Below are 24,209 nucleotides of genomic sequence, written 5' to 3'. Positions count from 1 at the left end.
TGAACATTTTTCTCAATTGATTGTAAATTATTTCCCAATACTCTTTTACCATTTTACAAGTCTACCACATATGAAAAAACGTACCCTCATGGCACCTACAGCACTTTTTCAGTCTTACCATCTTAGCAAGTCTACTTGGAGTTAAATCTGTAAATCATTTTCAGGTAGTTCTCCTTCAAGGAACAACATGCTGTAAACTTCAGATCGCTCTTCCAAAGTTTTCCCCAGAACCTTGGGAGGGAATAGTTCTGTGCCCTCCTTTAAACACCCACCCCCAACTTTATTCACAGACCCTCCCTGTGTTCAGCAGCTATTTGTGTCCCTCGCAAATGCCCATCCGAAACGACTGTGGGGAGCAATGAGATTCCACCTACATGAACACCACTTGGCATCGTCCTACGTACTTGTTCCTGAGTGACCCTATCAGTCGGTGAACACAAAAAGTAATACAAGAACAGCCCTGCCTTCCCAGGATCCCGTGGGTGGGTAACACAGCACTTTTTGAAGCAGCTGAACTCGAAATGTATGAAGTGTAAACTTTTAATGGCAGATAAATGAGTCACTGCAGGATTTCAAAATGTGCAAATAGGATGCACCTCCTAATTCAGCTCCTCTCAAATAGCTTAATACTAATTTGTTGAGAAGCACTTTTGAATTATGACAAGAATCCTCCTTTTTCTTTCTTGCCTTAAAAAACCCTCACAAGATTTTCCTTCCTTCTGAAAGTGGCATGTGAATAGTTAATAAATTTTCTATATTTTGGGTTCAGAAAGTAATCTGTTTACTTCTAAAATGGTGACTCGTCTTCTTCCGAGGACAAGAAGAAAATGGGGGGGGGGAATTAATGCAAGGATTTATTTGAATTCAGGTTCTGTCCCCTTCTCCCCCTGCCAAAGCAATTATCTCTAATTTTCTGCATAGCAAAGAGAATTAAGCCATTCTGGAATCCCAGAAGAAGAAGTTTAAATCACATATAATTTAGAGGTACAATAGACTTAAGAAATAAATTTAAGATATTTAAGACAGCAAACACAATTCAATTAGCACCACTTATGTGTGACTAAAAGAGGAAAGACGCAAATGTTTGAATGTCTTCGTTGAGCTGAATGGAGAGGTGTCGATGTATATGTGACACTGTTTGGAAACTGGATTGTAGAAGATGGGCAAATCGCAACTTGACCCGGTGACTTCTTTATCCAAGCCACTATATTTATATCAGCCAGTTGAAAAGAGCTCAGGTTGTTTCAGTACAGAAGTTAATAATGAGTGGGCACAGATGCCAAGCTATATGCTTCAGAAGAATATTGTGACATGCCACCCCAATCTCCACTGAGTGGCTTCGCAAGTTTCCTGGGGTTCCAGGCACTTATCTAGAGTTGTGGGAACATTAAGGCACAGTGGAGGGAAGTGTCTTTAAGAAATATGGTTTATTAATACATATTTACACATTGAAATGTGCAGTGGAGAGGGTGCAGAACGTTATACCCCAGTAATGTTTTTCATTGCTATCCAAGATGCTCCTGGCCTGCCCAGCAACTACTGGCCTTTGTTCTCCTTTTTCTTCCCAGCACGCCTCTTGCCAAGAAGGCAAGCCCTGTATAGGGAAGATTTTCAATGTTTAATGTTTCGTTGTGTTTTTATATATGTTGGAAGCTGGCCAGAGTGACTGGGCCAACACATTCAGATGGGCGTGGTATAAATAAAATTAGTAGTAGTAGTAGTAGTAGTAGTAGTAATTGAAAAGGTAAAATACACCTGGACGGTTAAGTCCAGTCAAAGGCGACTATGGGATTGTGACGCTCATTTCGCTTTCAGGCCGAGGGAGCCGGCGTTTGTCCGCAGACAGCTTTCCGGGTCATGTGGCCAGCATGACTAAACCGCTTCTGGTGCAACGGGACACCATGACGGAAACCAGAGTGCACGGAAACGCTGTTTACCTTCCTGCTACAGCGGTACCTATTTATCTACTTGGACTGGTGTGCTTTCGAATTGCTAGGTTGGCAGGAGCTGGGACAGAGCAACGGGAGTTCACTCCGTCGTGGGGATTTGAACCGCCGACCTTCTGATCGGCAAGCCCAAGAGGCTCAGTGGTTTAGACCACAGCGCCACCCGTGTCCCAACATTATTATTATTATCATTAAGGACGTCCTTATATTTATCGGGAAAATGCTGGAGGGTATGCTGTTTTGCACAGACCTGAGAACCTTATAAAATGTGTAAAATACCTGGCCATTGTTTCAAAATGGCTAGCAAGGCTGATTTATGTAAGCCGGCCCAGGGATTCCTTGTTTGGCACAGTTCTGTAGCTTTCATTTTCCCTTCCTAGCCCGCTCCAGTATTAGCTAGATTCTGCCATTAATTTCTTGAGTTTAGGGGGGGGGGAGTCTTCCCTGCCAACTTATAACCATATCCCCCTCCCATTTCCCCCCATTTCCAACACCTAGTGGGCCAGAATGCTCCTATTCTTAGGTGTGCCATATTTTACATGCTTGACACAGCAAGTAGGAAGAGTACATGGGGGAATGTATACTTTCTCCCCACTGATTCACTGCAGCACAAAAGGATCTAATGTTTCTCTATGTCTGCCCTCCTCCCCCTGTCTCAAGAATCATCTGCTTGACGAAACAGAAGACACTGCGGCAGTTGTGCTAAATTTGAAGCAGACTAGCATACATCAATTAATTTAACAGGGCTTCTCCTCTGTAGGCTGATTCATAAAATAGGATAAAGAGGGGGAGGGGAACCCTCCCCACATGGGTGCAGCTATTTGCACACAGGTTTATTTTTTTAATTTCAAGTATGAATTACTTCCCACAGAATGTCCCAAAGCCAATGTGAGAGCCAGTAGTGGTCTGGATTAAACCTGGGAGACTAGGGTTCTAGTTGCGGTTTCTACTGAGCAATGAAAAAACCAGGTGACCTTGGTCCAGTCACCATCTCTCAGGTAAAGGATCCCTGGACAGTTAAGTCCAGTCAAAGGCGACTATGGGGTTACGAGGCTCATCTTGCTTCAGACCAAGGGAGCAAACATTTGTTTCCCGGTCATGTGGCCAGCTTCAACAGAACACCGTGACGGAAACCAGAGCGCACGAAAATGGTGTTTACCTTTCCGCCACAGCGGTACCTATTTATCTACTTGCACTGGTGTGCTTTCGAACTGCTAGGTTGGCAGGAGCTGGGACAGAGCAACGGGAGCTCACCCTGTCGCGGGGATTCGAACCGCCAACCTTCGGATCGGCAAGCCCAAGAGGCTCTGTGGTTTAGACCACAGCGCCACCTGCATCCCAAACCTACCATGTAATTTGTATGTGGATAAATGACAGGATATATATGATATAAATTTGGCAAAGGGCCTTCAGGAAGTCTCCTTTTGAATGCAGTGTGGAGAGTTGGAATCTCTTCTGATTTATTTTTTAAAAATTATATGCCACTCTTTGTCACAAGAGACTCTGGAATTCTAGGTTTTACTACACAGTGGTTTAAAACCACATAATAAAAGACATTCCAAAATCAGATATTGTGTGTGTGAGAGAGAGTACAGCATACCTATTTCTGCAAATAGGATGCTTTATGTTGTTACAGGGTCCCCCAAAATAACCCGGGTATTTATTTTATGATAAATTCCATTTCTTGCCCGCCCTTCGCCAGGCTTCGGCAGTTCAAAAATACAACATCAAAGCCAACTACAGTGAGAATAGGGGTCAGTGTAAGTGTGTCAGAAACCTCACAATGAAGGTGCCAGAGACACTTTTGTGGGGAGGGGATTCCACAACTTAGGGGCTATGGAGAAAATGTCCTCTCTTGCGGGGGCCACCCTCTTCTCTGGGCATCTAAGGGCAATGGAGGTACAAAGAGGGCCCCCTTTCTTGATGTTAACACAGTAACAATTTCCCTACAGATTCTCAAGGATGCTTCCATTTGCAAAGGTCCACTTTTCCAGGTTTTATTTCCTACCTTTTATTAGGAGACAGATATAGATAATGGGTTGATGAGAGCATGCTTGTAAACCAAGCAATTACAACTGAAAGTGTAATTATAACTGAGCCACAGGGCCAAGAATTCCAATTATTCCAATTAAGTATTCTATGCGAGTTTTATTTCAGGATTAAGATGCCTGGTTGTGGGTTGTATCTTGGCAGTTGTGTGCGTTTGTGTGTTGGAAATGTGTGCAACCGTCTTCACTCTTCTGCTTAATTACTAAATGATGAAACAATAGGCTATATTATGGTAAATTCTGCTTCCTGATTAAAGTACACAAAAGGGTTACGTTCTGTGGGGCTCGGATGGGTGCAATCCTATGCATGTTTATTCCGAAAAATAAGTCCCACTGTGTTAATTGGAGATTATCCCTGGGAAAGTGTGCATAGGATTGCAGCCCTTTATCTTGCTAGAAATCTTGTTGATGGCAGCTTTTATAAGGAGTCAGCAGGAACGGGAAAGAGGATGTTATTCTCTCAGCTAATGAATGGTTGAGTAAATCCTTCTAAAGAGGGAAGATGAATAAGATAACTTGCCTCTACTGCATGTTGTGGGGGAAAATAAGCCCATTTACTGGCAGGTGGTGAGGATTGAAACCAGTTTTTAATCTGGAGTATGGAGTATTTCGCTATGTAACCTACAGTACAGGTGATGGCTTCTTGTTTCACCTGGCCTGTTCTTTTTCAGAAATCTGCAACCTTGCAAATGTTACAGGTTCCTAAACTCCCCACTCCCAACCCACAGAACACTTGAAAATCACTAAGAGTCTTGGTGGACCCATTTAACGATTTCTCTGCATGCTGTAGCAATTGTCATTCTACAGAATCCAAATTGTAATACAGTCGTACCTCGGATTTCAAGCGGAATCTGTTCCAGAAGTTCGGACTTCCAAAACGTTCGAGAAGCAAGACGTGGCTTCCAATTGGCTGCAGGAAGCTCCTGCAACCAATCGGAAGCCGCGATGGACGTTCAGGTTACAAAGAACTAGAACAATCACTTCCGGGTTTGCGGTGATCAGGAGCCAAAACGTTCGTCTCACAAGGTGTTAGACTTCCCCAGTACAACTGTACAATAAAATACAATATAAGAAACAAAAGAAGCAACAAAAAGATGATTGAAAATCCTTATGAATATTCAGTGGGATGGAGGTGTTGTCTCTCATCTTCAGCTACAATTCCATAGATGTGTCGTGGACCACATGAATGAAGCTCACAGACCACTGGTGGTCCACAGACCACAGTTTGGGAGCCCCTGTTCTATCAACCACATTACCCCATACTGGTGAACTCCCTCTAGTTTCTTTACTCCTTTATAAATAATTTCAGAATAAAGATTACCATTCATACAAGACGAACCACCTGGTCTCCTACCCTTCCATCTGCACCTCACCACAGGTAACCCTCCAGACCTGAGGATGGACAGGCAGTGGAATTTAATAGTGGGGGAAAGTTTTGGATGGATGCCAACACTTACTATTTACCAGCAGTTTCTTTTTTCTTGTATTTTACCTTGGAAAACTCAAATATTAAGATGATAAGGAACAAGGCAACTGCTTACCCCATTTTTTGTTGCTAATGCCCAAGTACCAAATACCTTACATAGTGCATCAGACAAAGTGGACATTGACACATATGAATAATTGGTTTTCCCTTTATATGCATTTTTTTAAAATAAAAAAGTAATAAATCTCATATATTCCCTCACTGCAAGAAGTGAGGTTACAGGGAACCAGGCAGAGGGCCTCCTTGGTAGTGGCACCTGCCTTGTGGAACGCCCTCCCATCAGATGCCAAGGCAATAAGCAACTATCTTACTATTAAAGACTTCTGAAGGCAGCCCTGTTTAGGGAAGTTTCTAAATGTTTAATGCTGTATTGTGTTTTTAATATTCGGTTGGGAGCTGCCCAAAGTGGCTGGGGAAACCCAGCCAGATGGGCGGGTTATAAATAATAATAATAATTAAAGGGATTGAGTGGGGGAAGTGGGGCATACATTTTAAAGGAGAAAAGGGAGACAGACTGATTTTGTAAAATGCAGGGGGGAAATGACAGCAAGATTAGAACTACCAATAACCTCTGGTGTTTGCAAATATGCAGTTCTTGGGGGGAGGGGACACAGTTCTTAAAAAACAATACTGCTAAGCCAAATGACCCATATGTTGTACACAGATTTCCCCACAAATATACCTTTAAGAAAAAGAACACAAGCGAGACAGGTAGAAATTATGCAGCATAAAAATTACATGCCTTGCATTTCTACCGGTTGTATTTATGTGCATAAATCCAAGTATAATTTATGCATCTAATGTTTTGTAGAATCAGTCTGACTACATAAATAAAACTGAACTGTAATCCCAAGCCATGTGAGGTGTATTCATTGAATGGTACTGAAATTGGAAATATCAAAGCCTTAAACTGGTACCTACTTACAATTTTACCTGGCGGGTAATCAATTTTACTGGAACCATGCCCATTGTGGCTGACAAAGCCAATGTTCCAGGAAAATATGGTCCCTGAAAACCTAGTGCCATCCCCTGGGAAGTATAGTTTGTTAGACGTTTTTAGGGAACCGCTATTCCCTTCAGAGAACTACAGTTCCCAGATAGAACTTGGCCAAAGGACTGATCGTTAAGACACTGGGAATGTTTTGAGGGCAGGAGGGAGCTAACAAATTTCAGAACCCTTAATAAACTATAGTTTCCAGGATTCTTTGGGGGAAACCACAACTGTTTAAAGCGGTATGATACTTCTTAAAATGGACAGTGCAGATGGGTGTTACAAACACTTACACATGTGCAGAGACAACTTGTGCCTGTGTTCAGTGTAACATGTGAAGTCATAAACTTCAAATTCACGCTCAGGTTAAGTTTCTCCCCCACCTTCTTTGCACCAACACTGTATGGAAGTTACTTGCTCCTCAGTAACAACACAGAGCAAGGCACAACAGGAAAATTTGTGCTGACACCATAAATAGTTCAACTTCAGCTCGAGCCCAGAACTGAGTACAGTGGTGCCTCGCAAGACGAAATTAATCCGTTCCGTGAGCCTCTTCGTCTAGCGGTTTTTTCGTCTTGCAAAGCAACCCTATTAGCGGCTTAGCGATATTAGCGGTTTAGCGGCTATTAAAGGCTTAGCGGATTAGTGGCTAAAAGGCTATTAGCGGCTATTAAAGGCTTAGCAGATTAGCGGCTAAAAGGCTATTAGCGGCTTAGAAAAAGGGGGGGAGCGGGGAAAAATCGGAACACTTGCAAGACGTTTTCGTCTTGCAAAGCAAGCCCATAGGGAAAATCATCTTGCGAAGCAGCTCAAAAACGGAAAACCCTTTCGTCTAGCGGGTTTTCTGTCTTGCGAGGCATTCGTCTTGCGGGGCACCACTGTACCGTATTTTTCGCTTTTTAAGACACACCAGACCACAAGACGCACCTAGTTTTTGGAGGAGGAAAACAAGAAAAAATATATTCTGAATCTCAGAAGCCAGAACAGCAAGAGGGATCGCTGTGCAGTGAAAGCAGCAATCCCTCTTGCTGTTCTAGTTTCTGTGATAGCTGCGCACCCTGCATTCGCTCCATAAGACGCACACACATTTCCCCTTACTTTTTAGGAGGGAAAAAGTGAGTCTTATAGATCAAAAAATATGGTAGTTCCCGTAAACCGGTATGCAGACCAGAATTACCAGAAGAAACAAGGACAAATATGCAGTCTTTATTACTCCTGTAGCAGAATTACCTCTTTTCTCCTTCTGTTTAAAGAAAGACAAGGGGAGGGCATTCTTTGCCAATGAGACTTTTTTATTTTGTATCCAACGAGGCACACAAATGCAGACAGACAAGAACACAAATGCAGACAAACAAAGATCACACTTTGGTCAAAATAACCCTGTTGAAGCTAACAGCCAGGCTTCCTTAATATCCCCGCCCCCCCATTCGAAAGTTATAGAGACAAGACTTTTTTCTGCCTGTATTGCTGACAATCGGTGAGTCTTAATTATTAGCATTCTAGAAGAAGCCTGTGTACTGACTGCAAGATAAGCGAGATCTGCATCTTGGAAACGTCGTGAGGTAAGTCAGAAGGGCGTGTGATGAAATCAAACGCATCTGTGCATGGCAGGAGAGGGCATTTTGCATGAATCTCTCTCCATGTGTAAAGTTCTATAATTCATGAAGCAGCCCAAGCTACAAGGATTGACTAGGCTTCTCCGGGTGAGATGAGTTTACCATGTGGGAGAAAGGGGTAAAGGTAAAGGGACCCCTGACCATTAGGTCCAGTCGTGGCCGACTCTGGGGTTGCGGCGCTCATCTCGCTTTATTGGCCAAGGGAGCCGGCGTACAGCTTCCGGGTCATGTGGCGAACCAGAGCAGCGCAAGGAAACGCCGTTTACCTTCCCGCCGGAGTGGTACCTATTTATCTACTTGTACTTTGACGTGCTTTCGAACTGCTAGGTTGGCAGGAGCAGGGACCAAGCAACGGGAGCTCACCCCGTCGTAGGGATTCGAAAAGCCGACCTTCTGATCAGCAAGTCCTAGGCTCTGTGGTTTAACCCACAGCGGTACTTCCAGTTTCCCATGTGCTTTCTGAGGTGAATGTACTGTGTGCCCTTCTGTCCCCCTGAAATCAGCTCTTATTTCTACAGAAGAAGAGTGGCATGGAACTTCTGGCCTTCCAGAACTACAACTCCCATCAGCCCCTAGCAAGCTTGGTGAACAGCCAGGGATGATGGGATTTAGCATACAGCAACATCTGGACTGTCAAAGGTAGGTAGGTAAGATGTTTAAGAGTGCCTTTCAGTGTTCCCCGAACTTGGGTCTCTGGCTGTTTTTGTACTTCAATTCCCATCATCCCTGACCACTGGTCCTGCTAGCCATGGATTATGAGAGTTGTAGTCTAAATGTAGCTGAAGACACAAGTTTGGGGAACACCCCATAGCTGCTTCAGCTTACTTTGTTAGGATTTTTTTTTTAAAAAAGGTTGTTTAACACACAAAACAAAATGTAAAAGCCCTGCTTATTGGGACTGAAATGATTTGCAGGACTCTTTTTTTAAAAAAAGTAAAAGTACCTTAGTACTTACAACACAGCTGTCTCAGGTCATTTACAACTGAAAATAAAAAAATAGATCTGTACCACAGATTTAAATTTACATTACATTGGCCTTTATAAAACAAGCTGCTATATACTATGGGTAAGTGGTATGTGCTTTCTTTGCTTGTAATTACTGTCAGAAATTATGAAACTGCTCCGATATCTGCTACTTGAAACCTTAGTTAACATGAAAACACACATTATTAATTCACAAAACAATAAAATGACCCAATTTTAAACTACACATTAATCCATCTGTTTTGATCCATTAAGCTGAAGATTCTACTCTGTTGAATACATTTCTTCGTCAGTAAAGTAGTACAACAAAATTCCAAAAACAGTATTTTCTCTCTCTCTCTTTTTTAAAAAAAAGATTCCCCCCCCCCCCGTCTATAATATTAAAAACATGTGCACTGGTGTTTCTACTATAAAGCTTTGCTCCACAAATCATGTGATAAACAGTTATTAAACACATTTTACAATGATACCAGAGAGTTGTGTGGACATGTCACCTTACACTTTACACAGAGTTTCAATATGGCATATGGAATGACTCGGTAAATCACTATTACACGGAGCAAAATCCTCAGATATGAAGAGCAATATCCTATTATGGCAAATCGACAAGAACCGGTGGCGTTTTCATCACACACACACCCCTCCGAAAGTACTATAGGCAAATTCAGCATTTCAAAAAAATAAATAAATTATAGTTTTGAAAACCCCGTTTTTAAATGCAAACACACGATCTGAAGGAATGAAAGAGAGGCGGCTATTATTAGGTAGGTCCACATGTCACAATGATGTTGTGCATAACATGCAGACACCACATTGAAATACCCCGGAAATGTCTCTGTATTAGCCAGTTGTTACATTACGGACAAAATGGCACCCTTAAGAATCGAATCGTCCTGCACAGCAAAAAATCCTCCAGAAAATAAATAATGAGTACAGTGGTACCTCGGGTTATATACGCTTCAGGTTGCACACTCCGCTAAGCCAGAAATAGTGCTTCAGGTTAATAACTTTGCTTCAGGATAAGAACAGAAATCAGGCTCCGGCGGCACAGCGGCAGCAGGAGGCCCCATTAGCTAAAGTGGTGCTTCAGGTTAAGCAGTTTCAGGTTAAGAACGGACCTCCGGAACGAATTAAGTACCTAACCCGAGGTACCACTGTACAGTTGTTCATACATACATTTCCATGAGACTGTAGCCAATATGCTGCCTTCTTGTTTTTGCTGGACTAATCCCTGAGAGCTGCAGTCCAGCATCTTCTGAAGCATCAGACTGGCTACACCTGCTATATGTGGTTTATATTATATTATATAGGAGTAAGCTACTCCTGTAACAGTAACGTATTCCTCCTCTTATTTCTCCTTTGTGTATTGGTTGTTTCAGACAATACAAATTTCTTGCAGTGCTTTCCCAACTCTTCTGTTATCTGGAACATTCCGGCTTGAGAAAATCAGAACGACTCTAAGGATCATTCCAAAATGTTGCCAGCATTGCAGCAGTTGCCCTGGCAGGCTTAACCAGAGTGTCTTAATAAATGCAGATGCGTTTGTTACCCTGTTTGAAGTGTACAATATGAAGCAACAGTGTGCTGCTGCTTCTACCCATAATTCCCTAATAGCGGACAGGAACACAACATAGATAAATACAGAAATGTCTCCAGGAAGTGCTTGAGAATGACCTTACATCAATAAGCATAAAAACGCCAGTTATCATACAGTCAGCTCTTGCGAGTGCTATTTCCCTATAAAATAGTATGTAATTGGTTTTTGTTTTTTGCTTCTAAAACTTAAAACATTGAAAACCTGCTGTTAAAATGCTTTCTTAAGATGCTGTTCTCCCCTCCTTAAGTCTTCTGTCCAACATCTTCAAAGTAAGGATATTTCTTCTTTAAACCCATCTCAGTTATTGTTATATCTCTACATTTAAAGTAGACATTGAAAACTTCAAGTAAAAATAATGGCAGCCACATCTACTGGACGTAATACAAATCTATGACACCTATTAGTTGTTGGGGTTGTGGGTCTGTGTGTTTCTAAACTTTTAAGTTATACAAATACACAATACATTCTTAAATAACAAGGGCCCACGGTATTATTAGTTTGTGAGCCTTTACCAAATCACAAAGCCGCTTTTTCATTTCATAAACGTTTGCACCCACTTCTCGTTGCAGCTGCAGTTTTCAACTGGTTATTTCGTACGTCAGTTCCACAACATGACAGTCCCAGTCCTTAGGCTTTGGCTATGAAATCGCTTATTTCAATGAGGCAACGCTGGTTATTAAGGCATGTTTCCATTTCTCATTCAAAGCTTTATTTTAACATTTTTTAAAAAAACAAAACCAAAAAGGGAGCATGGCTATCTTGTATCTTCTGGCTCTGTCTTTATCACCTTCCTTTCAAGGCTGTTGAAAGCAGAGTGAGGAAAATCTTTTAAGATACCAAGGCCTTCTGCAACAACAAAATGGATTCCTTTTAGAAAAATATTGACCCGAAACAACAGTGTTCTTTTCGACCAGTTGTAGTCAATAGACAGCATATAAAATCTTACACAAATGTACCCTTGTAGTACCAAACAGCAATAAATTCAGTTTAACCACTAGGCGATATCTGCTTTCCGTCGTAATGTACTGCCAGCGGTTTAAAGGTAAAGGTAAAGGGACCCCTGACCAGTCGTGGCCGACTCTGGGGTTGCGGCGCTCATCTCGCTTTATTGGCCGAGGGAGCCGGCGTACAGCTTCCAGGTCATGTGGCCAGCATGACTTAACCGCTTCTGGCGAACCAGAGCAGCGCACAGAAACACCGTTTACCTTCCCGCCGGAGCGGTACCTATTTATCTACTTGCACTTTGACGTGCTTTTGAACTGCTAGGTTGGCAGGAGCAGGGACCGAGCAATGGGAGCTCACCCCATTGCAGGGATTCGAACTGCCGACCTTCTGATCGGCAAGTCCTAGGCTCTGTGGTTTAACCCACAGTGCCACCCGTGTCCTGCCAGCGGTTTACAACAATGTAAAAACATAAAACCAAACAATAAGATTTTAAAAAGTTATAAGCAAAAAACGAAATTATAAACAATACTGATGTGGCACGCAGTTCTAGCACCCCATGTGGTTGGCCTTGCAGATATTTCTGCTGTGAACCCTGAGGCATGCTAGAGAAATTAAGAAATGACATTTGAATGAGGCCCGAAATATCACTAAGCACTTAAAAGGCTATACAAGATGCCTGAGACTCATTTTCCCTCTCCTGAGAGAAAGAGCCCCGACAAATTTCACACGATAGGGTTGGCCCCAAGACATTTTGGCACCTGAGGTAAACCACAAAATGGTGTCCCCTCACCAGCAGGAAAGAAGGGATGAGGGAAGATCTACATCTGGAAGATCTCCATTGGGATCTGCTGCCCCTGTGAAACCTGCTGCCTGAGGAGGTCACCTCACCTTGCCTCATGGGTGGGCCGGCCCTGGTCATGGTTGTTATGAGCAGGAAAAAATTTTACCTGACGGCTGTGACTTTGCTTCAGCACTGGCGTACAATCTGCTCAAGTCACTGCAGAGAGGCTTCACGACGTGAGGCTCATCGTCTAATGAAATGTGAGGCATATGCCTATTTGGTAGACTCGACATGCGTAGATTTAAAGGCCTTTCCCCTAAAATATATTGACAAAGAGATATCCATTCAATACTATAACCGAGAGGTAGTCCACGCACAGTGCTGCTAATGGTAGCCCCAACAGCCCATGTCACCATGATATGATCATATCATGATATGATATGAGAGTATGAATCTCTATTTTATTCATTTGTATATGCTTTCGTGTGTGTGTTTTTATGTTGCCGTTCTCTTGATTTTGTCATGTATAGTGGAACCTCGGTTTCCGAGCACCTCGGAAGCCAAACGATTCAGAAACGGAACGCTAAAAACCCAGAAGTGAATGCTTCCATTTTCGAACGCTCCTCAGAAGTCGAATGGCTTCCAAGGCGAGTTTCTCCATTTTCTCCATTGACTTTGCTGACCGCCCATTGCGCCTTGGTTGTCGAACATTTTTGAAGTTGAACTGTCTTCCCAACGGATTACGTTCGATAACCGAGGTTCCATTGTATTTGTTTTCAATTTAATGATCTATTGCTGTCTTTCAGGCTCTACACCACTTACAAGATTTCCGAAATATTTGCACTCAGGTGCCTCAAAGTGACTTACATAGTAAAAACAAGACATTGTAAAAGGTAGAAAGGTAAAGGACCCCTGGACAGTTAGGTCCAAAGGCAACTATCTGGTGTGGCGCTCATCTCGCTTCAGGCGTTTGTACACAGACAGCTTTCTGGATCATGTAGCTGGCATAACTAAACTGCTATTGGCACACGGAGGACTGTGACGAGTGCCAGAGCGCATGGAAACGCCCTTTACCTTCCCGCCACAGCGGTACCTATTTATCTACTTGCACTGGTGTGTGCTTTTGAACTGCTAGGTTGGCAGGAACTGGGACAGGGCAACTGTAAATAAATAAATGTAAGTCCAATCCGTTCCAATTAACTTTATTGTACTAGCCACTAGCCATGACAAATCTGAATCAAAAATAAATATAAGCAAAAGGCTTGTTGTGCCAGAAATTATGGCCTCTTTTTAGATCTCCCTTACAGTTCACTGTCCAGGGTCTTCTTTTGGGGAAATGCAAGTCAATAAACAATATCTCAGAGCTGTGGTAGCCCCTGCTCCTCTTGCAATCCTAAGGGCAACTTAAAAGTCTTCCACCCATGTGGCCTGACTGCTTCCATATGGCGTGTGGCATGGAAAGCCCTTTTCATAGCAGCCATTGCAGGCATGGTCTGGAACTAGCAAAATGCTTGTGAGATCATGTGGATGACCCAAGCCAGGTGGGAACAACCGCAGGAGAGGCAACCACGAAGGAATCTAGGTCTCAGAGGGTTTATTTCTCCTAACACAGTATGTACACAGACTACATTTCTGCCCCCACAATATTCTCCCAAGAAATCATTAACCACAGGAAATTTCATTTCGTCACAATTTAGCAATCGTCGCTGTTGCACCAGTCTCACGAACGCTGACAATTCTAAAACAGATGTGTGATGGCAAATACATGCCTGGAAGCTACTGTACCTTGCCCAACACCATAATCCGATGTCAAGCCATTGGCACAATGCTCTTCTGAATTTTGTCTGTAGAGGCCTGTGGAAAGGCGTCTCTCCAAGCCAGCTTGGCTGCAGAGAAACTCCATCTGCTTGGCCATCATCTTCTCCGGCTGCAATTGAAACAAAGGCAGATTTAGGGAGTTGCCACAATTACTGTTAAGTTGTGGGTGAACATATCAGACGATACAGTGATTCTTCAAACAGCTCTTGTTTATTCACAGACCAGAACAGAAGTGAACTGAAGGGTTCAGCCAGCCTGCTTATATAGAGCTCCAGTACAACGTAACTGTAACAACTTTCTGTAACTATCCAATCACTGAACATCACTTTCGATCCCTTATTTGCATATGTGGACCTGAACTATCTACAGTATCCCCCTGCTGGCCCAGGGTGAGAACTTCAGTACATAACAATTACAATTACAATTACTAAGTACAGTCGTTTTACACCAACCAGATGCCAAGTGAAGTACTGTACACTGAAATGGCATAGTCTTAGCCAGGAATCCTACGAAGGCTGAATTATGGAGGGAGGAGACTGAATTATCTACGAAAGGCTGAATCATGGAAGGAGGAGACGGACAACCAGCAGTGGAGCTGGTGATCTCCAAGCAAAAGGAAATCAAGGTTGGATGACAGAATCTGAGAGTCATTGCCTGGTTATTAATCCCTCTCAATGCTGACTGATAAAACACTCCAAAAAAGCAATCATAATGCGATAGTCAGGATTCTTTTCTTTTGGTGTTGTACCAGCACTCGGGAAAACAGGTAAAACACAACACAAGAAGAATCTCAGTACACTTGTACATCTGGTCACATCATGATTGTTGTTGTTTTTGCAGACTTGAGAGAAAATAACAATTAGCTGAAATCTACAGCAAGCTGCTTACATTCAGAATTTGACTGGGGAAATTCTCAAAGTTAATCAGAATTCTCTACTCTGTTCCAAATTTCCCCCTCCCATCCTACTGGGGTACCAAAATCAAACAAAAAACGGAAAGGAAAACAAATCTACAGCTATTTTCAACCCACTTAAACATTTTGGCATCTTTATGACCCTTCAGAATGAGCCCCTGCCCATTTTGGGTGCCTATTTGTAATCAATCAATCAATTAATATTTCAACAGCAACTTTTTTTCCTTCTTTGAAAAATTGCAAATACAATTATGGCAAGATTTCCCTCAAGCTTTATTTTTGGAAATAGCACTATCCAATTTTTATTTTTTTTAAATGCCAGCAATCTGCCATTCTGAAAAGTGTAGCATGGCAGTATGATTGTGGGGGGAAACAGTGTGAAAGTTTCGCCTGGAAAAAGACCAGGGCCTTATACACTACAGGAGAAAGATAATCAACAACAAGAGAGTGCAAACTTATCAATGCCAAGAGAATTATAAACTCTGAATGTGATCTATTTCCATTACTGTGATGTAGATCATTTGGAAAAAGGCAGAATTGCAATTCTGAAAATGTGTAGGTTAAATGTTCCATAGTAGGGGTGTGCACGGGATTTAGATGAGTCCTTAATCAAAGTCAAAGCAAGCTTTCAGATTTTGAAGTCATCACGTTTCCACAGGTGGTGGAAGTGCTTTAGCACTTTTGCTGCAGGACCATCTCATTCTCTATCATTGAATGTTCCCTTTCCAAGAGGTTAGTTACACTCCTACCCATGCCTATAGCATAACTGTTTCGCTTGGTGGCTGGTATTTTTTATTTATCTCTCCCTTCAGATCCACATCTCCAGTGCATACACCAATCTGGTTTAATCTGCAGCCACAGGTGCAATGGTCTTTGCGCAAGCTCTCTATGTATTTCCACACACCAGGCTTCAGATCCAGTAACAGCTGTCTCATTGCACTCCCCAAGCTTTCTGAGGTCAGGTGGACCGAGTTTTCCTTCTCACCTGTGAATACAATACAGTGGTACCTTGGTTCCTGAACAAATCAGCTCCCAGACACCGCAAACCCGGAAGTGAGTCTTCCGCTTTGCGAACGTTTTTTGGAAGCCGGATGTCCGACGCGGCTTCCAATTGAGTGCAGGAAGCTCCTGCAGCCAATTGGAAGCCGTGCCTCGGTTTTCGAACCATTTCGGGAGTCGAACGGAAACCTGGAACGGATTAAGTTCGAGAACCAAGGTTCCACTGTACTAGCTTCCTGACATTCTCTAGGCCTCTCCTTCAAGAAGTATGGATAGAAACTGGCATGCGGATTTCTTGCGTTCCTCCTTGATGAGGAAAAACTCTTCCTTGGGACTTTTCTAGCTGATGTAATTATGGTCTTCAGCAGGTACAGGAAGCAGCTACAAGGAGATGAGCTCAGCATCCTCCACGTGAAGAAGCTACACCAGTAAAAATTGAAGCTCTCAGCACTGAAAGAATGGCATTCGATTGGTGAGTGCGTCAGTGCTTTCAAGGATGAAGCCATTGCACAACCAGATAGAACTGTGATGGTAGAAGAAACTCAGATGAGGACAGAGAGCTCACAAACCCAAGGCAAGAAATGCCATCAGTTGAGGAGATTTCACCCCTCCCATATCCAAGAATCTCCTGAGGAGTCTGCTGATTCTCCAGAGAGGAGGAGGCGTGTTCTGCTCTCAACTTATTCTGCTCCAGCACCAAGTCAGTCAGTCAGTCCGTGTCGGAGAGAGAGAGAGAGACTGAGTGTTAGAGATCGTGTGTAGAGATAAGGTTGCTGCTAAGAGCAGCTGCAGACACTCAGTGCAGTGCAGCATTCATTTATGCTTAGACCTATTAAGCTCTGTATATAGTTGTGTATTATAGTTGTAGTTATAGAATAAAGAAGATATTTTACAGAGCTGCTCTCCGAGTCATATATACTCTGCTAGACTCTGCTGTGTGACGACTGTCTTCTTGTGGAAGTGAATCTGGTGCTCACAACTCTAAGCTGTGAGTCCACAGCACTTTGACCTGTTCCTGTGCAGAAGGTGGTCTCTGGAAGTGCTACTCAGCTCGCCTAGCCCAGTCGGGGCTGAAGTGGATGAGTCCAGTTGGTGGCACTGGCTCAAGGGCGATGCTGACATCAGTATGAATCTGATAGGAGACACGTTGGTGCTGTCTGTAATGAAGTGGCTGACTCACTTGATAACTTCTTAAATAATTTTGATGCCAATCTGTTGCTTGCCATGAAGCCGCTTGCCACCTATTGGAAACCAGGTATAAGTTCACATGGTGCTAGGTGCAGGCTTTTTGATCTAGCACAACTTTCCCTTGCACAACGTCAGCGATGTTCACAAGGAGACACTGTCCTGGTTTGGTTTGTTTTCTTGCGTTATCACAGAGACATGTCACAACACTCATAGCACATCTTCTGGCAGCCGAGCCTCATAATCCTGATGCTGAACATCTCAAGGGTGACCTTGGAAGTCCATCAACAGAAACAGACTCACCGCTGATTCAGAAAACAAATGCCTCATATAACTACCACAATATGTTGCCATACTGTACCTATGGTACTGCCTCTCCTGGTATGTCCCAGAGAGGAACTTACGGTCTTCAAACAAAAACATCTTGGAGGTCCCAGGCCACAGAGAGGTTAGGCTGGCCTCAACTAGAGCCAGGGCTTTTTTGGCTGTGGCTCCGATCTGGTGGAACGCTCTGTCACAAGAGACTAGGGCCCTGCAGGACTTGACATCTTTCCGCAGGGCCTGCAAGACAGAGCTGTTCGAACAGGCCTTTGGCTAGGGCACAGCCTGACTCCCTCCTTTGGCAATCTTCACAGAACTCTAGCCCAATGGCTGCCATCAATTTGATCTGAATTAATTTTATAATGAAATGATTTTCAAATGTTGTATTATTTTATTGTTGTTAGCCGCCCTGAGCCCGGCTTCGGCTGGGGAGGGTGGGATATAAATAAAATTTATTATTATTATTATTATTATTATTATTATTATTATTATTATTCCTCGGAGGGGATCCGAGGACATCGGTGCTCCTATGGATTTAAAAAATGTAAGTGCAGAACCCACGGCATGGCTAAATCAAGAGAGCAGGTGTGGTTTCAGGGATTATTTTTTTCAGAGGCCTGAAAGTGAAACTGCTCCTGATGCCCAGTCCCAGATGGTGAGAATCTAACCAGCTTGAAAGTAAAATGAAATCGAACATGCTCAGCCCGGTGTGGAAGGAGGCAGCATGGCACAACAGAGCAATCTTCTGTTCTGTGTTTGTTGTGTACTGGTCTGTAATGACTGTATACCTACATATACCATTTAAGTATAGTTTGATTTGAATCAATAAATGCCTTGGACTCGCCAAGTTATTGGTCCTCATAATATACTGTATTAACGGGGGGGGGGCATTGAGCAGAAATTCGAGGGAACTAAATTCCCTTACCTTTTTAAAATTAAATAATATTTTTTGTCTGGGAGGTTGAAAGAGATATAGACGCAATGCCTGGGCCAAACATCCACCTATATCTGTAATCAATGAAGTCGTGGGCATTTTTTAATCCAGATCATTGTCTGCTTGGATTTATTAATCACATCTTACATTTAGCCACTGCCTGGGGCGTGTGGCACTGCAGCTGGGCCCGCAACAGACAAACAAACAAACTTTGTGGCGAGTTCTCCCACCTTTTTTCCAGAAAAAAGCACTGTGTATTGATACAAGGTTATGAAGATTTGAAAGGAGCCGGTATTTATCTTCATTTCCTATTTATTTTTATCTTTTCTCAGCTGTTCCTTTTTTAAGGGACTGCTTAGTTCCTTTTTAAATCCCACACAAAAATGTATCTCACACTGCACAATCGCAGCAGGCAGCATTTGACACTGGCAGGGCTTCTGACGAGGGCTAGCTAGTCAGGTGTAGAGGCTGAAGTGGAGGAGATCTCAGAGAAGCATAATTGTAGAGGATATCACCATGTTCAGCAGCGCGGCGAGTTCCCTCTAGCAAGGCAGCAGCACTCTGGTAGGGATTATCCCCTCTGCTATCAGCGCTGCTCATCTTGCAATGGCCCAGAGAGCTGGTCTCCACTGAAGTATCAGCACAACACACTTTCGAGGCTGCACAAGATCTGCGCTATGTCACCTGCCTACACTTCACGAAGCAGGTGAGCAGGTGATAAGTTCTAGCACACCAGCCTTAGAAGAGGCAGAGTCTGAGCAGTCAGGAAGGAAGGACAATAGGGGTGAAGAATGAGAGCTCTCAGTCTCAAGTTTCCTCCATAAAGTCAAAGGCTGCACAGCTTAGACAGGTGATTATGGGGGATCTGGTGCGGTTATCTGCCCAGATGCCAAACTCTGTACTAACAAAGAGGCAGAAAACACTGAAAGATGCCCCTTGCTCCGGTCAGTTAAAATCTTCATCCCCTTACTATGAATGAAGATAAAGCTGTAGCCATTATGAGTGTGTGTTTGTTTGAGCATGCCGTTTTCAAAAAAAAACACCAGTCGTGAGTCATACCACCTACACTAGAAGTGAAACGACCGCAGCCAGGTCAGAAGGACCCCTTGATCTGCAGAACGGGGACAGAGTGTCCTGTAAGGAAATAACTGTGATTGTTCTGTAAGAAGCATTAATACGAGGAAGCCTTTTATTGCAGCCCCTAGGTTGTTTACCTGTGAGCCAAGCGCTGCCAGGTCTTCACACTTTCCTTTTGACAATGCCTGTTGTATTTTGACTGAATCCTGCTGGTAAAAACTCTGGACTGCGTCGTGGAAGTCAGGGAAGCCATCCTGCAAACATGAAAAAGCAGGGAAAGGAGCTGTTACTATTTCAGAATGTTTCGATTCACAAGATATTTTTCCAGTCTTAAATCATCACTACAGCCAATGGTGTGCGTGTAGAGCGAGAGAATAGTTCTTTCGCAGTTATTTTAAGGGCAAAAATAAACGTTTCAAGGTTTTGAAGCTGAGCAAGTGTAGAACAGGCACAAAGAAAGGCACAAAGAAATGCTTCGAGTGCAAGTTGTTCTACCTAAATGAAAGCTTGTGGCACAATAAATGTGCTGGCTTTTAAGGTAGCAAAAGACTCCTTGAAGTTTTATTTAGGAATTTCAATCAGGAATATCAAAAGGTCTGCTTTGTGCAAGTTAAGACATTAGGATGGAAGGGAAATAAATAAGTAACCTTATCAGCAAGCAGTTTCCAAACGCAGCCACGGTGCTTTCATTCTGTTGTGAAAGCACGAAGAACGTACAGCAAAAAGGAAGCCCATGTTGCATAACGTCCCATTACAACTCCTTTTTCTGAATGACAAACCAGCACCGCTGGTGAGCCATTGCTAAACCCCCACCCCCCGCCAAAAGGCTTGGAACTGTAACGGGAAGCATAGTGGAACGAAATCAGCTGTCCCTCACAGAGCAAAAAGCTGCAAAGTTTGCTCCCTAGAAATTCCTGATTACCATAAACTGGCATTTAAGAAGACGTGCTTTAAATATGCTTGGTGCTCATCAGCCTACAAGGGCAGCTTTCGCAAAACAGGCACCTGCGACAAGCCTCATTTGGGTGCTCAAGCAACAGGTGGGGATGGGATGGTGGATGCCCCGCCCCACCCCACCCCAAAATCATGGGTGCTGCCCAAACTTCTATTGCTGAATGAACTGATGTGGCTAGAAGCTCTCTTCAGATTTCCCCGCTCAATGGGGGAAGGCTTCACTGGGAGCAGGCCTTGCACTAGCGACTCTACCGCAACCTTTACATGAATTTGCTATGAACTCCTGAAGAGCGCTGCGATCTTGCTCACAGCACTGTGAACGCAGTTGTCCTAAGTGGCAAGGCAAAGCTCCTCTGACTTTCCATCCCCACCATGGCTGCAGCGGCAGAGAGAGGAGAGGAGGGAGGTGGCTGCGACCAGGAGTATTTAAACCTTTAACCCAGAGCTTTTCAACCTTTTAAAGTCCACGGCTCCCTTGACCAACTGCATTCTTTCTGCAGCGCCCCTGTGGGGCTGAGGAGCCCAGTTACGTCACCCCCTTGCCTGCAGAGTTGGCAGCCTCTCACCCTTTTTCGAAGGCACGCGGGTGGCGCTGTGGTCTAAACCACAGAGCCCAGGGCTTGCCGATCTAAAGGTCGGCGGTTCGAATCCCTGCGACAGGGTGAGCTCCCGTTGCTTGATCCCAGCTCCTGCCAACCTAGCAGTTCAAAAGCACGTCAAAGTGCAAGTAGATAAATAGGTACCGCTCCAGCGGGAAGGTAAACGGCGTTTCCGTGCGCTGCTCTGATTCACCAGAAGCGGCTTAGTCATGCTGGCCACATGACCTCCGGAAGCTGTCTGCGGACAAATGCCGGCTCCCTCGGCCTATAGAGCGAGATGAGCGCGCAACCCCAGACTGGACCTAACGGTCAGGGGTACCTTTACACCCTTTTTCGAATACCCACCCTTGTGGAGGGTTCCCTCAGCCTCCTCTCCTATGGAGTCCTCTGGGCAGCCGCTGCTGCCGCCCCTGGTTTCTGAGCTGCTCCTCAATGCCCCAAAGAGAGGTGCCTCCTCACACTGCCCCACAGGGGCCTGGGAAGCACCCCCTGGACAGCCCCAGAGGCACCATTCGCCTGGAGAGCTTGTAGCCAGGGCTGCTGCCACCAACAACCGTGCAAGTCTTTGGGAGGCAGAGACGCAAGAGGGCATCAGAGGAAGGAGGAAAAGAAAGAGGGACAGAGGCCAGTGTTGCCCACGGCACCCCTGACCACCATTCAAACCACTGCTTCAACCACATGTTTCACTGATAATTGCACAACGGTAACACTGCTTATTTGGAGGAAGAATGAAAACAAACACAGAGGTCCGGAGTGAACGTGACTGGAACTTCCTATACCCATTCCTACCCAGCTAGTCTCTTTTACCCTTGCTTTTTTGGAAGCTGCCCAGGGTTGTATATGACTCTTCTTTCCGAGCCCAGGTGGCTTGGAGCAAGCATTGCGGCTCATCACCCTGAAATGCCACTACAAGCCCTAAGTCTGAGTGGCAACTACTTAACATGCTTTCGCGCTGCATCGCAACCACCCTGCAGAAAAAAAGAGAAAGAAGTAAAATCCGTAACCCGCCTACTTCTTCCTGGGTTGTCACTTTGAAAGAAAAGTGTACAGTGGTGCCTCGCAAGACGAAAATAATTCGTTCCGCGAGTCTTTTCGTCTTGCGATGTTTTTCGTCTTGCGAAGCACGGTCCGTCGCAACTGCACCTCTTCAAGCGGCTTTTTAAAAAAAGTGCAAGACGTTTTCGTCTTGCAAGCCCATAGGGAAATTCGCCTAGCGAAGCAACACAAAACCGAAAAACCCTTTCGTCTAGCGAGTTTTTCGTCTTGCGAGGCATTCGTCTTGCGGGGCACCACTGTATGTTTTTTTAAAAAAAGAGAGAGTACCTATTTTTTTCTCTTTCTTATTAAGTTTTTGATAGGTTTTTAAAATTAATATTAAATAATATTTCTTATAAGTATGATATGAAGATGATACGAAGATGAATTCAGAGAGAAGATGGATAGAAAATATCTGTGTGAGAGACAGAGTGGTTTTTGTCAGGCATGAGGCTGAGAAAGATGGGAGCAGGGAAGATGTGGATCTCATGTTTGTGAACTGAAGATAGGTTGATAGAATATACAATTTTGTGTTTGTTTGGGTGTGGTTTCTCACTCTCCCTTTTCTTTTCCTTTTTATTATTTTGATCTTTTAAGGTATTAGCTTTGCTTGTTGTTGTTTTTAATGTTGTACAGTCATGCCTTGGAAGTCGAATGGAATCCGTTCCGGAAGTCTGTTTGACTTCCAAAATGTTCAGAAACCGAAGCGCGGCTTCCGATTGGCTGCTGGAAGCTCCTGTAGCCAATCAGAAGCCCCGCTGGACATTCAGTTTCCAAAGAACGTTCGTAAACTGGCTCACTTCTGGGTTTCGATTGTTTGGGAGCCGACCTGTTCGGGAGCCAAGGCGTTTGAGAACCAAGGCATGACTGTATTATATATTGAAAACCTTTAATAAAATTGATTTTTTTTAAAAAAATTAAAAATCTATGAAAAGGAACCCTAACGGAAGAAGCAGGGGGTGAAGAGTGTCTTGATAGCCAAATGTTCCTTTCTCCCCGTTGCTCTCTGTGGCCTGCTCTATCAAACACACCCAACGTGCTCCCTTCCAACTTGGCTGTTCTTAAAGCGATTTCTTTGAGCAGATGTTCCCAAGCCCCACAGGCGCTTTCTTCCCCTCCGCCAAACACTTCTCCTACACGAACACCAGATTGCACCGCTTCTGTTCTTTGTGATCTTCGGGGAGAGAAAGAAATCCCACACTCTCTTGCTTTTCAACCCTGCTTGGCAGCGGCGTGGGCATACCCTCGTTCTTTTCCCCTCGTTCTTTCTCTCCCCACCTTATAACTCATGCTGACATGAACGCCAAACCTCTCCCCCCCCTCCCTCCAGCCCTCCCAGCTACCCACCCACCCCTTCCATTTCCCTCTAGGTCTCTTACTCCCACTGAATCTTTCAAGTTTCACCCTCTCATCCATCTTCCCGCCACCTCCGCTTACGGATGTGCTGTTCGGCGGCAGGATGCCTTTGTACTGCTTCGTCCATAGGACTGTAATGACTCTGTTGTCTGTCTCACATGCCCTGCCAACTCTCAATCCGGTATTTTTTTTTGGTGGGGGGGGGGGAAACCCTTAGCCACACACCCTTTTCTGCACAAAATAACAGCGCTGAAGGGAGAAGAGCTTTCTTTCAACCGCCAGTGATTTTGCTGTGCTTCCTCTGGGAAAAAGACACAAAGCCTTGTGTGCTGTCGGTGTCATGGACTTGGGGGGGAGTGAGTGAGGGGGCACCCACATCAAGTCCACACTTACACCCACACCCACACACCCACGGATCAAGGCAGCTGCTGAAGAGGGAGGGTGGGAACTTCATGTAACTAAAATATTGCTTTTGTTTCGTCGCACGTGAGAAGGCATTCAGGGACCTCGCCGCAACTCATTAACAGCTACTCCCAAATCTGAACTTAATTGCTGCATTCCTTCTCCCGCCCACTCGGCTCCCAGCGCTTGTCATTTTCCCGGGATTCCGCCCCCGCCTCTCCC

The 24,209-nt window shown here is 44.2% G+C and overlaps 1 protein-coding gene across 1 annotated transcript in view; it reads right to left on the bottom strand.

Annotated features, from left to right (window-relative positions):
- Positions 1-7,742: 7,742 nt before the first annotated feature.
- NAB1 (NGFI-A binding protein 1) overlaps positions 7,743-24,209 on the bottom strand; it is a 50,796-nt gene continuing 34,329 nt past the window's right edge. The window contains exons 5-8 of the mRNA XM_083468918.1: positions 19,779-19,895; positions 14,180-14,321; positions 12,561-12,710; positions 7,743-11,514 (exon numbers count right to left, since the gene is read on the bottom strand). Of these exons, the coding sequence (XP_083325044.1) occupies positions 11,423-11,514; positions 12,561-12,710; positions 14,180-14,321; positions 19,779-19,895 (501 nt within the window). The 3' untranslated portion in view covers positions 7,743-11,422. The remainder of the gene's footprint in view (positions 11,515-12,560; positions 12,711-14,179; positions 14,322-19,778; positions 19,896-24,209) is intronic.

Source organism: Podarcis liolepis, assembly GCF_965112155.1.
Source record: "Podarcis liolepis genome assembly, chromosome: 1".
NCBI lineage: Eukaryota > Metazoa > Chordata > Lepidosauria > Squamata > Lacertidae > Podarcis > Podarcis liolepis.
The sequence above is the reverse complement of the archived record's forward strand: the minus strand, read 5'-3'. Positions and strand labels throughout refer to the sequence as shown.